The sequence below is a fragment of the Anopheles cruzii genome, chromosome 3, assembly GCF_943734635.1.
Source record: "Anopheles cruzii chromosome 3, idAnoCruzAS_RS32_06, whole genome shotgun sequence".
In the NCBI taxonomy this organism is placed as follows: Eukaryota; Metazoa; Arthropoda; class Insecta; order Diptera; family Culicidae; genus Anopheles; species Anopheles cruzii.
The window spans coordinates 49,378,731-49,390,711 of record NC_069145.1 but is presented as its reverse complement, the minus strand read 5'-3'; the positions used below and the strand labels follow the sequence as shown (position 1 = coordinate 49,390,711).

The 11,981-nt window shown below is 43.7% G+C and overlaps 1 protein-coding gene across 1 annotated transcript; it reads left to right on the top strand.

The window, feature by feature from the left end:
• The first annotated feature begins 604 nt into the window (after positions 1–604).
• LOC128270530 (homeobox protein Hox-A1-like) lies at positions 605–10,074 on the top strand. The gene is made up of 5 exons (XM_053007937.1): positions 605–1,449; positions 1,510–1,988; positions 9,352–9,451; positions 9,590–9,761; positions 9,850–10,074. Exons 1-5 carry the CDS (start codon positions 605–607, stop codon positions 10,072–10,074), a joined length of 1,821 nt encoding a protein of 606 aa, XP_052863897.1.
• Positions 10,075–11,981: the final 1,907 nt, after the last annotated feature.

Genomic DNA, 11,981 nt, shown 5'->3' with positions numbered 1-11,981 from the left:
ACTGTTCCACCGACGGGTATGGCGAGGAAAAGGCTTTCCTCTTTGTTGCTCTTCCGAGGCTGGTTTCGTACAAGAGGGTAAACTACATACAGCTTTGCTGCCAGATGGGCAAAAGCCTGTCGGCGAGAAAGAGAACGCTACTGCAAGAAAGAGACTTGTACAGTTTTGACCACGAAAACGCGATTCCAAGCACTCTCTCTGGGGCTATAGCTACGTTGGCGTTACCAACCGTTACAGTTGAAAACAAAATGTGCTTGGAAGTGGATGTGGATGTGAAGATCGGTTTCGGGGCCTGTGATTTGCGTTTGCTATGAGCATAACGGTGGGCGAACGCTCGCCAGTGTCATATATTTGAAGTGGCGTTTTTATGATTGGGAATGATTGTGGTGCGGCGCATAGCGATAAGTAGGAATCGTGAGTGAGTGAACCGTGTTCCTGTCACACTTGCTGGGCTGCTTTTGTGCTATCGTATCATGTTATCGAAAGGGTTTACCAGTTCACGTGTCTCGCATTGCAGAGTGATCATACGGAAGCAAACCAAAGTTAAAATCTAAAAGAAACGTCTGTTTAACACTGTTCCAATCTCAAATTGCGTCCTGCCAATATGATAGACATTAGTATGTACGGAAATCATCCTTCGCATAGCAGTGGTTTTCAGAGCAGCGACCTCGGGGCCGGTGGCTACCCGTACTTCACGGCGGGCCACCATCACCACCACTACCATTTGCACCAAAGGCAGACCTCCTCGTCGTCGGTTGGGTCACCTACTAGTGTCAGCTGTGGTCAGCCCTCACAGCATCACCAAGCGCACCAAATGCAGGCTCATGCGAGTGCAGCGATACCAACGAATTTAAACCCGAGGCACAACGGCAGCCCTGCGGCCCCCAGTACCAACAGCAGCAGTACGGGCACCAACAACAACAACAACCCGGCAGCAGCCTCCAGCAGCACTAGAAATTGTAACAGCAATAGCAGCAACAACGCTGCTACTAACTGTGCACCATCCACGAATGTTCATCAGTCCACCTTTACTCATACACCCCATCTGTATAGCCCATCCGCAATCGAGTACGGTATCACCACCTCCAGTTCTCCGACCGCCGATCTGTACTTCGAAAGCGGCGACAGCCAGGGCGCCGCCATGTACTACGGGAGCGGTCAATCGGTTCCACCGGTGCCATTCCAAGAAAGTCGTATTATCAGCGCGGACAATGGTCTCAGCTACACCAACCTGGACTATGCGATGTACCACCAGCAGCAGCAGGGTACCGTGGGGCAAGACTGCAGCGATAGTTCCAGCGGATATCTGTCGCATCATGACACCAAACTGCACCTTCATCGCTACGGATCCACCGGCTTCGGTGGCAGTGTAGCGAACGATGTAGTTGATCCGCACCACCTGACGGGGGTGCAACATCACATTTCTCACAACCACCACCACCACCATCCGCATCTGCATCATCACCATCATCCACACACGCCTACCTCGCCCGGACTTGGGTCAAACAGTGGTGGAGCCGCTAGTGCTGTTGCTGCTGGTGGTGGTGGTGGCGGTTCTGGTCCTGCCGCTGGCGCCAGCGTCAGTAGTTGGCAGCAGCAGTCGCTCTACTCGGACACTATTGTGCAGCAACATACCCAGCAACACGTGAACCAGTCGGGGGGAAGTGTTCCAACACAAGCCGCAATGCTTGAGTCACAAATGCTCATGAGCGCCAACGTTTCGGACGATGGTGACAGTAATGGCGACGGAGTAGTCAACAGTTTGTTACAGTTACAACATCACCACAACCATCACCAGCATCTGCATGCAAATGCTGGCTTGCATGTGCAGCAGGCGATGCACGCGCAACAGCACCAGCATCAGCAGCAGCATCAGCATCAGCATGCCCAGCAACATTCGCAGCAGCAGCAACAACAGCAGCAAAACCAACAGAACGCGCCCACCTATAAGTGGATGCAAGTCAAACGAAACGTGCCAAAGCCCCAGTGTGAGTATTTCCCCTGACCTCGTGTTTGTTTTGGACGACGCACCTGGATAAAGTGATGAGACGCGACAATTCTCCGAGGTTTTTTTCCGGTTTTTATGTATGCCCTGACGCTTCTGTAAAAAGATACAACTCCCAGCAGGAGACGTATTCCCAAAGGGGTAAACCTTTTTATTGTCACAATTGCCTTGGAAATTCACCTTTTTCCATGGTGAATTCAGAGACATGCATAACATATCCCAGTACAGATCACTGTGACAAATCTAAAATCTGTGATCTGAACTAAACCACGAAACGTTTCTTGGTTCCTCAGCATATCTGCCCATCTCTATCGGTGGAAATATCTATTTTTGGGTATTGGAGTTTTTTTTTTTCAACAAACCGCACAAAAGCCCACAGAACCAAGCCGTTCGCTACAGTATTAACAATACCGGTGGCGATAGTAAAAGAATTAAATACTCAACATGGTCATAAATTACACTTCAAACACGATTTCAGTGTGGCCTAGCCTAGTCCGTGGCGGCAAATGTGCTGTAATTCAAACGGCGGTACTGTAATTCAAAAGACTAACGTGACATTCACCTTCAATGTTGTTATCGTTTGCATGACGATAATACACACCAGAGTTGTAAAATATCCAGTATACCAAAAAGAAAAAAAACGAAAAAAATGCCTGTACTCTGACGTTACAGACCGTGTCTGACCAGGGACGCTATCTCGGATGGGACGATAAAGCATTATTCCCTCATGTCGATGAAGCTATAATCTCTGATGCCGGAGCATGCCGAATCATCCGCGTCCGCCACGAGTGGTAAACGTTTGTTAGGGAAAATCTTAAGAATCGAAACATTTATGAACAATGCAAAACATAACCTTTAGCTGAGCGATGCTTTGAGCGATTAAACATCTTCCTCTATAAAAATGCAATAGTACTGATTTTACCTGATTTGTGACTGATTTTGGAGCATTGCAAAGTTACAACTTCAGTTACAACAACAACGCGCCAATAACGGTAAGGAGAAAGGACGTTCACTGAGTAACTAACAAGGACTTTTAGCGTCTGCGTTGCGATTCATAGAGAATTGAAAGTATTGTAAGAAAGTATTGCGATAGAGCAATTGAAATGGGGATTTTTCAACATGCAACATACTCCAGTGCTTAAGTATTAGATAAAAAAAAGATTTCTTGATATTATGATTATGGCAGTCAAATAAGTTCAAGGCAAGTAATACGTTAAAAGGCTAACAAATTCTAAATTCGTTTCAAACAAGCTCAGAGTTTTTTAGTTGTTTTAGAAAACACTTAACCGATAGAATTTATGCTTCTATTAGATGTTGACAGTGAATTCAAGAGATGTTGATCGAAAGATCAGATATTCGAAAAAAATATTGAAAATCAAAATCAACAGTTTTATTCAAAAATATAATTTTTAGAAAACAATTTTGAATTAAGCCAATCTTCTTTAAACGGGACTCTAAAAGTCCAAATAACGGGAAATATATTCAAAAATCTTACACTTTTTTCTACCCAGGGACGGCTTGTACCTTACGCTTTTGCGTGATTCAACTCGATTCTACATAATTAGAAACGTTCGCACCGCGGTGTGTCGATGAATTGTGTTACCACAAAAATTCGTTTTACATATTTCACAAATCCAATGCGTCACAGCAAACAAGGTCAATGCCGTAATCAAGTCTAACACGAAGGCTCAACGCGCCAATAACGGTACGGAGAAAGGACGTTCACTGAGTAACTAACAAGGACTTTTAACGTCTGTGTTACCAGCCATACCATAGCGAGTGAAGGAAACCGGCAATGATTTGCCATCAGACAGTAACAGTAACTGAACCACGAAAAAACGCACACCAGACCTCTCAGCTAGCTTCCAACTGGACGCGGCCGACTGGACTGTCAAAAATGTCACCCATCGCAATGTGCCAATGAGACTACTTCCTTGACAAAAAAAACCCCTACAACCCCATCGAAGGCGGTAATTTTGATTGTCACTCAAACCGAAAACAAATATTAGTTTCTCTCCTACCACAACCGCTGTACGTCCAACGTTTTCACACTTTCTACACACCTGGCCTAAGTTTATGTCAAAAATCGAACCAACGCTTATTACACTCTAATGCACAGCCTTAAGGTGGAGCAGTATAAAAGGGCAGACTATAAATCGCAGATTCGCAAAACTAGAAACCGACAAACGTACCGTAGAGAAATACATTCAAACAACGATCGCAGTTGTAGAAGATCACTTCTTGGATAGACCTAGGAGATGGCAGTTTTGGTTTATCGTTGCCCCACGAAGCATGCCGACGACATCCACGCAGACGACCTTTCAAATCAACCAGTAACTGAAAACTAACAATAAGAACTGGTTCAAGAAGGGGGCCGACTGTCCAAGGAGTAGCTACTTTGTGGGGAAGAACCGGTTCTGGTTGATTTACATATTATTTAATTCATCGGCTTGGCTACCTAGAAAAAAGTTCCTGGAGTTCCGGAACCAAGTAACACTTTCGCTAACACTTTTTTACAATGTTTACCTTGCACTTTCCCGTAATGGCCAATGATTTTACTTTGTTCCAAATCGTTGTTACAGTTTTACTTTCGTAAAGATATTCGCTAGAAAGACCACCGTAAATGGAATCCTGCTGTTGAGTTTCTTTAGTAGTTACGTTTGGTCTAGACTCGGCTCAATCGGGTATCGCACCTTGTCTCGACCTCGAACTGAAGTATAAATAGAAGATTTTATCACAGTACATAATTACAATATTTTCACATCAAGTGGCACGCAACACACCTTGCACCCTTCTTAACTGTTTCAATTTCACCGGTCAGCCTAGAGGAGGGACGGAACTCGCACTGTTTTGGGTCGTTTCGATTCAAGTACACCCCCAACACACGATCTAACGCTTACCCTTAGCCGGGAGCCTTAAACCATGCCGTGCCAATGACCCCTTGCGACCCCCGGGCTACCAATAACTGTCAGCCGTATTTTCGTCACTCAGAGGGCCGTTCTTTGGCCGTGCCGTCTTTTGCGACTTTGACTTTGATCCATAAAATAATTAAAGGCACAGGCACATTGCTTTTTTGTTTTATCCGCGCTTCCACTCCGCGTTCTCATCGGATCTCTGCATTACGCTCAAGTAGGTAGACGGTGCGCGCCCGCCTTTTCTAGGGCGGCCAAGAATTCGCCAAATATATAGACCGAAAGAGCGGGAAAAAAGTGACCACTAAAACGAACCACTAACACGGTAAGGTTCTTGCGCCTTCGCTGAGCTAAACCTCTCTAATTTCCTTCGTGCGCTTTCAGGCACAAGTTGTCAAAGTTGGTGGGGCGTTCGAGCCCACGGAATTTAGCTTTGTTTTTATTTTCCCCTTTGCAGTTCAGCGGCCAGCTTATACGGCACAGGGCTGCGGTTAATCACTCGTGCGCCCTGCGATAGAGGGCATGTTATTGCTTTTTGTATTTTCATTTCGTTTTTCGTGAACGAATATTTGACCGTACGCGTCATTGAGGACGGAAAAAACGAAGGTCTCACGATTTGTTCACCTAGTCAGGGCCGGCGATGGCGCTGGAGCGAATTGTTAAAGCTAAAGTAACCAAATGTACCAACAAGCTATGTTATCAATGTAATATGCTTACTGTATGTTATTCTTATTAATATATTAGTTCTTGTTGATTGCTGATAGGCAAGAAAAAGTAAGGGGCAAGAAAATGATCAATGGACAAAAGTGAAAGTAGCCAAATCAGGGTAAAAATTCTCATTGAAACATTGTAGCCGTCCAGACGGGCGTCCAATGACGGTATGAAATACGCTAAGTTTGGCGTTGTGCTTAAGGTGAAAGAAATACGTAAAGCCACCTCACCGCTCGGGAAAGCAGGAATTTCATCAAATCAACGCCAATCAGATTTCTCGAAGGAATTGTGGTTCACACCGGTAATGTACAGTCGATCGAAAGCAAAACGAAACCAAAAATGAGATCCGTTGGGTACGTTGAGGACGAAAGCCGCTGCCAGTTCACCGTTAGCCGAATATCGCATGACGGCACGGTAGTATGGTATTTATGATTTTAAAGCAACCATAACTTAATGTCGCTGGATAAACCACGAAAAGTGCTAGCCCATGTTGCCTGTCATACCACGAATTAATGTATTTGCCTAGAAGGGACTATGGCGCGCGTTACAATTCAACAGAAATGATAGCAAGGTGTAAAAAAATATTTTTACCTTACCTTGAACAAAACTTAATTACGAATCACACGTAACGTTGAAATGAAATCCACACCTCGTTCGCCTATTATCTCGTTCGTGCACTTTTGTGACTGTTTTTCGTATTTTTACCAAAATTCAGGGAATGTTAATTTTACTTAAAACATCCTGCATTCTTAAAGGCCATTCATACGCGCTTGATGAGAAATGTGGTACGATAACAGTAAACAGATTGATTGCTCCCGATTTAAACCAAAAAAAACCCGATAGCCGATCGGGCCATTCGTTTGGTCTCTAATGCATTTGAAGCGGTCGAAAAGTCTCCATGTTTCCAGATCCCGAAGGTAATTCTATCCCCGGCCCGTATGTGTCTTTCTTCGGAGTTTTGTGGTCGTGAACTCGTCTTATTTACACACGTCACCGACATCGTAGCGATCGCAATGATCTTACGATCCGTTGCATAACTGGAACGAGAGCGCGATAGATACCTATACCCGATATGCCTAATATCGCTCACCCCCGTGAGCAACGTTTGACAGTGTCGCGTGTCGAGAGTAGATTGTTTATCATACGTCGACGAAAACCCCAACAACGGGTAGCGGGTCAAGTGGCTTTTCTGGACTATTGGATGTCAGCGTCCGTCTATCCGCCGTCTATCCGGTTACGGGACTTCCATTCTTGAACCGAGTGTTTCGCAATCCTTTCATGTTGTTTGACGATCTCTGTCGCAGCAGCTCAAGAAACTACACAGCCTTGTATCCTTATGAATGAGCCCTCACTGCAGAATGCTTCTCAGCTCACTTTCCGCCGGCCGTTGTGTCATCGTATTGGTTTAGCCGTTTGCTTGTTCCAAAACTATCCATTACCATCCAAATAAAGGACGCTTTTAGGGGTCTTGTAGTACTCGTTGACGGTGCAAGGCCGTCAATTACGGTGGCTCACACTGTTTGCGCAAGCTGTGCACAATGCGACTAAAAACTCGCACCCACCCCCCGTGGAATGTTAATGTCAATATTAGCCGAGAGAGGTACCTTCTCCCCTGGCCATCGGTCGTTCATCTCTCGTATCACGTTCCTACATTGACTGCGCTACCAATAATGGACGTGCTGCGCGAAAACACAGTGACATTCGAGCGAAAAAACGCCGTCGGCAAAGGGAGGACCAGTCTTCGGAGCTCGCTCCACTCGCCCGCCAAAAACCGTTGGAAAAAGAAACACAAAACATCAAAATGTCATAGAACCCAAAGGTTGAGGCACATCGGGCATCGGCATCGGCACAACAAAAAGTTAAGCCTGCCAACCACCGCCCACAGCTGCAAGTGTTTCCCAGCATCTTTCGTTCATCGCTTGTCACCCGGGCACCCGTCGCCAACGGCGGGCATCTCATCAGAAAGATCTCAGTTCCTAGTCAGCCACCCGCACCTTCTCGACTAGTTGACTGGGGAGTATAATCTATTAATTAAACCTGTCAGTTTCCGCACTTCGGCCGTAGGGTTGCCCTAACGGTTGTAAATTAGCGCTTGTTTTGAAATTCAACAAGTTCACACCTCTAATCGTACTGATCCTTCACTGTTCAACGGCTGGGCTCTTCCCCGAATCAATTTTACCTCCCTTTAGTCCCCCCTTTCCAGTTGAGATATGGAACAGCGAAGCCAGTGAGCCTTGTTGGGAGTTCAACAACATGAGGCTAGCAAATAACCTTGGCACCTCAAGTTGGTGATATCTTACCTTAAAGATAAGCAAAATTTCTCAGATTTATTTACATATTGTTCAGGGTTTGAGTATTCCAGTATTTGGGTATTCATCCAACTTCCGGCCATATGTTCTCAGAGGATGTAGATACTGTGACTCAAACAACGGTGGCAACTGCCATTTGCCGGTATCCAAAAGTTGTTAAGGTAAAATACTTTAGTAACATTTACTAAGATAATAGAATGCCAAGAGCGTTTGTTCAGGGCGAAGCCGGTAGAAAGAACGGTAATGTGGCAATAGGAATAAAAAGAAGAAGGCTCGTAGACACAGAATACCTCATGTGACTGATAAGTCACGACAAATGATCTCATTTCTATCGCAGGTTATTAACGCTCATATGTGGCTAGGGCTGACCACGAAACCTAGCCAAAATGTTTACTCGCGTTCACATTCATCGACGTGTCGCGCATGTTTTTGAACGGCTCTCCGATAGCGCTCTGAATGCGCAACATATTGCGCTAGCCTACCAATGCGCACCGAAACGAGGCTCCCTGGACTGAACCATCAAAAACAGTAGCCAAAAGGGCTTATCAATAAATAAATGTTTATCAGAAGTACATCAGCAACACACCAGCGGTTGCTGCAGTGGAAACCGGCTAGCATAAGGGTTGAGGCTGATAGGAAACATTTGGTTCATACGCTGAAAAAATCCCTTGGCTATCAACCGTAATCGTAACGCTTGCGTACTACAACACCAAGCAGTGAGCTGTAATCGCTTCCTACTGAAGTAGAATATAATAAAGTGTTCCAAATATTTGATTTGCTGCTTGCGAGTAGTAAATATATCGAGTGAATGAGAGGGACGATGCCAAATTTCCAACAAACGTGTATGTGGGCATGTACGTAGTCTTCACAACTGGTTCAACCATATTGATATCTGATACTGATTCGAAGGGGATTGCAATGCGACTTTGAGCGGTCTTATTGCTTAAACGCAGTCCATTTGGTCCACAGATTGACATCACGTCAAGATAACGCTTGTGAAGCTTCCTGTGCACTACGCAATAATAATCAATCGTTGAAGTAACACACTAAAATCTACACTGATTCTATCTTCCATAGTCGATCCGTACGATTAAGCCAGCTTAATACAAATGAAACAATCAAATCTCCACTCGATGTCTGTAATGATTTTCACCAACGTGCTTCACTATAAACACTGAAACATATTCTGTGTTTGCGCTGCTATAAATAGAGTTGATAGAGTTTGAATACTACAACTTGACTAGTCCTGTTCAAATGTCTATTGTTACTGTAAAGTTACAATTTACAAAACAAAAACTCATATTCCTTTACAGTTTGGGCCAGGCACAAGAAGTCAATCTGTTACTGGCGTGATGGCATGATACTGCTAAAAGAATGATAAAATAAGACAAATTTGTTTCTTTTGTACTTCTAGTGAGCAAGCCTGTAAATGTACAAACTCCTCCCGAATACCATATTTCACCACACATCATAGATCCACTGCGCGGAATTCCAAGCCATACGACCATTGGTAAGTATTATCTTGACGTACGAAAAAAAATGAATATTATTTTTGGCTTTTCTAATTGTATACCGTTCTTCTTTCTCCTATTTTCCTTTTTTGTGTACGTCCCCCTTTGGCTCATAACTTCTAATTTCACAGTCGCTCCCAGTACCGTGTCACCCCATCAAACCAGTTTTTTAATTAACAATAACAGTACCGGACGAACTAATTTCACCAACAAACAACTTACCGAATTGGAAAAAGAGTTTCACTTCAATAAGTATCTGACAAGAGCAAGGCGAATAGAGATAGCAAACGCGTTGCATCTTAACGAAACGCAAGTAAGCATTACTTCTAACTACGGTTGGCAACAGCCAGCTGAGTTACGGTTGTTTAGAAAACTAATCTCATTTCTATTTGATTACGTAGGTAAAAATCTGGTTCCAAAATAGACGCATGAAGCAAAAAAAGCGAATAAAGGAAGGGCTTGCGGTACCAGAAATGCAAAATCAATCACCAAAACACTCCTCCATGATAAGTGCTAACGAATCTTCGGCGGCAAACCCTACAAACTCGGCGACCACCACGGGATCGGCAACAAGATCCTCTCTTAACGAGAGCAACGAAAACAGTAGCGAGTCTACCACCATTTAGACAGCATGTCGAATTGAAAGACATTTTTTCTCTCCTTTTAATATCTAATATGTATTCCTCGCTCTTGATCGGCGCAATACAGTCATGCACCTCCACGGATGATCGAACTTTCAATCAAGACTCAACACACGAGTCGTGTTGCAAGTTGAATCACCGCTATTGAAGCTTCCAATGACCTTACGGTCCTTCGCGAACAAAATGTTACATGCATGAAGTCCAGCTGCGAGAGCGTGGAAATTTGTCATTTAAATACAAGCACGAGCACGGCTTGATGAAGTATCCTGAACAAGTAATAGCTGAGGAGTGTAGCGAAGTTAAACTCATAATTGTTGCAAATCGTTGCATTATTTGGTTATATCAAAAAACGCTAGTCTTTCGAAATATAAGGATGATAAACTAAAACCTCAATTCTACTAGTTTAGTACACTACACGAGTGAGGGAAGACAGCTATTGTAGACACACATTGTGTTCTTCTTGAAAACACAATAAATAAAGTTCCAATGTTCCTGTTTGGTAGCTATTCATATACCAAATTTTTTCTAGTTTCTAGGCCGTACACATGGGCTGTTACCTACAACCAATGGGAAATGGCATCTTTTATTTGACAAACAAAATGCTTTAGAAGAGTTTCGACAGGTACAAACTAAAGTTACCCATTTCTGTGCTTTAGTCTGTTAGATGCTATTGTTACTGTACGACGAAAACTAAAACTTGTAGATAAAGGGTTATTAAGGGTTAAAGAGTTGGCAGACGAAAGCGCTCTCCCGCGAGCGGTGACGGGAGTCTCTGTTGCAGGCCAGCACCGCTCGGCAGTTGTAGCTGCCGGATGATGATGAAGAGATAAAGGGCCATTAAGTACTGGTAAATTGATTTTGCAAATAAAACAATACTTCAGAATTGAATGTCTGATAATACAGCTACTGGTAATTTATATCAAATACACCATCGGATTGCAAGCCATAAACCCAACCTTACTTTTGATTTTCTTTGTTCCTATACACTTGCCCTAGCTTACGCCTCGCATACTTTAAACTTACTTACAACAGGTCAAACTCATCAGATATACTGTTTCAGTTCATATGAATTATGATTATCAAATTAATTAATTATTATCTTGGTTTTCATACACATAGTATTTCAAGGTGTTATGTTGCTCGAACGTACTGGTAATAACGGTATGAAATGAAAGCGAACAAACTTTTTGCAACATAATTATTAATTATGGTGACCATACAAGACTTTAAACAAAATCAATCTCACGTCATTTAACCATTCACGACCGATAGGGAAACATAAAGTTTATGAAACAAATTGATTTTATTCTATTACAACATTTGATATTTTCATCCTTTTTATTCACTGGCCAGATTCAAACATTGACCCCTCTGCCGAAGACCCATTTTGGGACAAACCTACTTTTCATCACTTGGTACCTTCACAAAAACAAAAATCATGCCCCATAATCGATGGGTTATTATATCGGTTATAATGCAAATAACGTCAGTTCCCCAACCCCAGCTACACCTTAATCGATCAGCGCTTTGAACAATTGATTTAGGAACGAGTCACTAAGATAATCTCTTCTTCTTGGGCCGCCTGCCGTGATAAGAGATTCTTCGTCTTACCCGGCAATTACAACCGTCGAGTGGTCTTACCCTGCGACAGAGACAATGTTAATCTCTGTTGCTTACTGTATCGTCGTGTTTTTACGGGCGGGCTTGTTGGCCCCGCGCCAACCCCTTGTCACGCCGAACTCGGGTATCGAACCGAGGTCAGCTGCATGACAACGACGAGCGTTGCCGACTACTCTATCAACGGGGCAAGATAATTCCTGGATTGGTAATTTTTACCGCTCATCATCGTAATACTTAATATGTTCAAATTCTGATGAATGTTGTTTCATTGT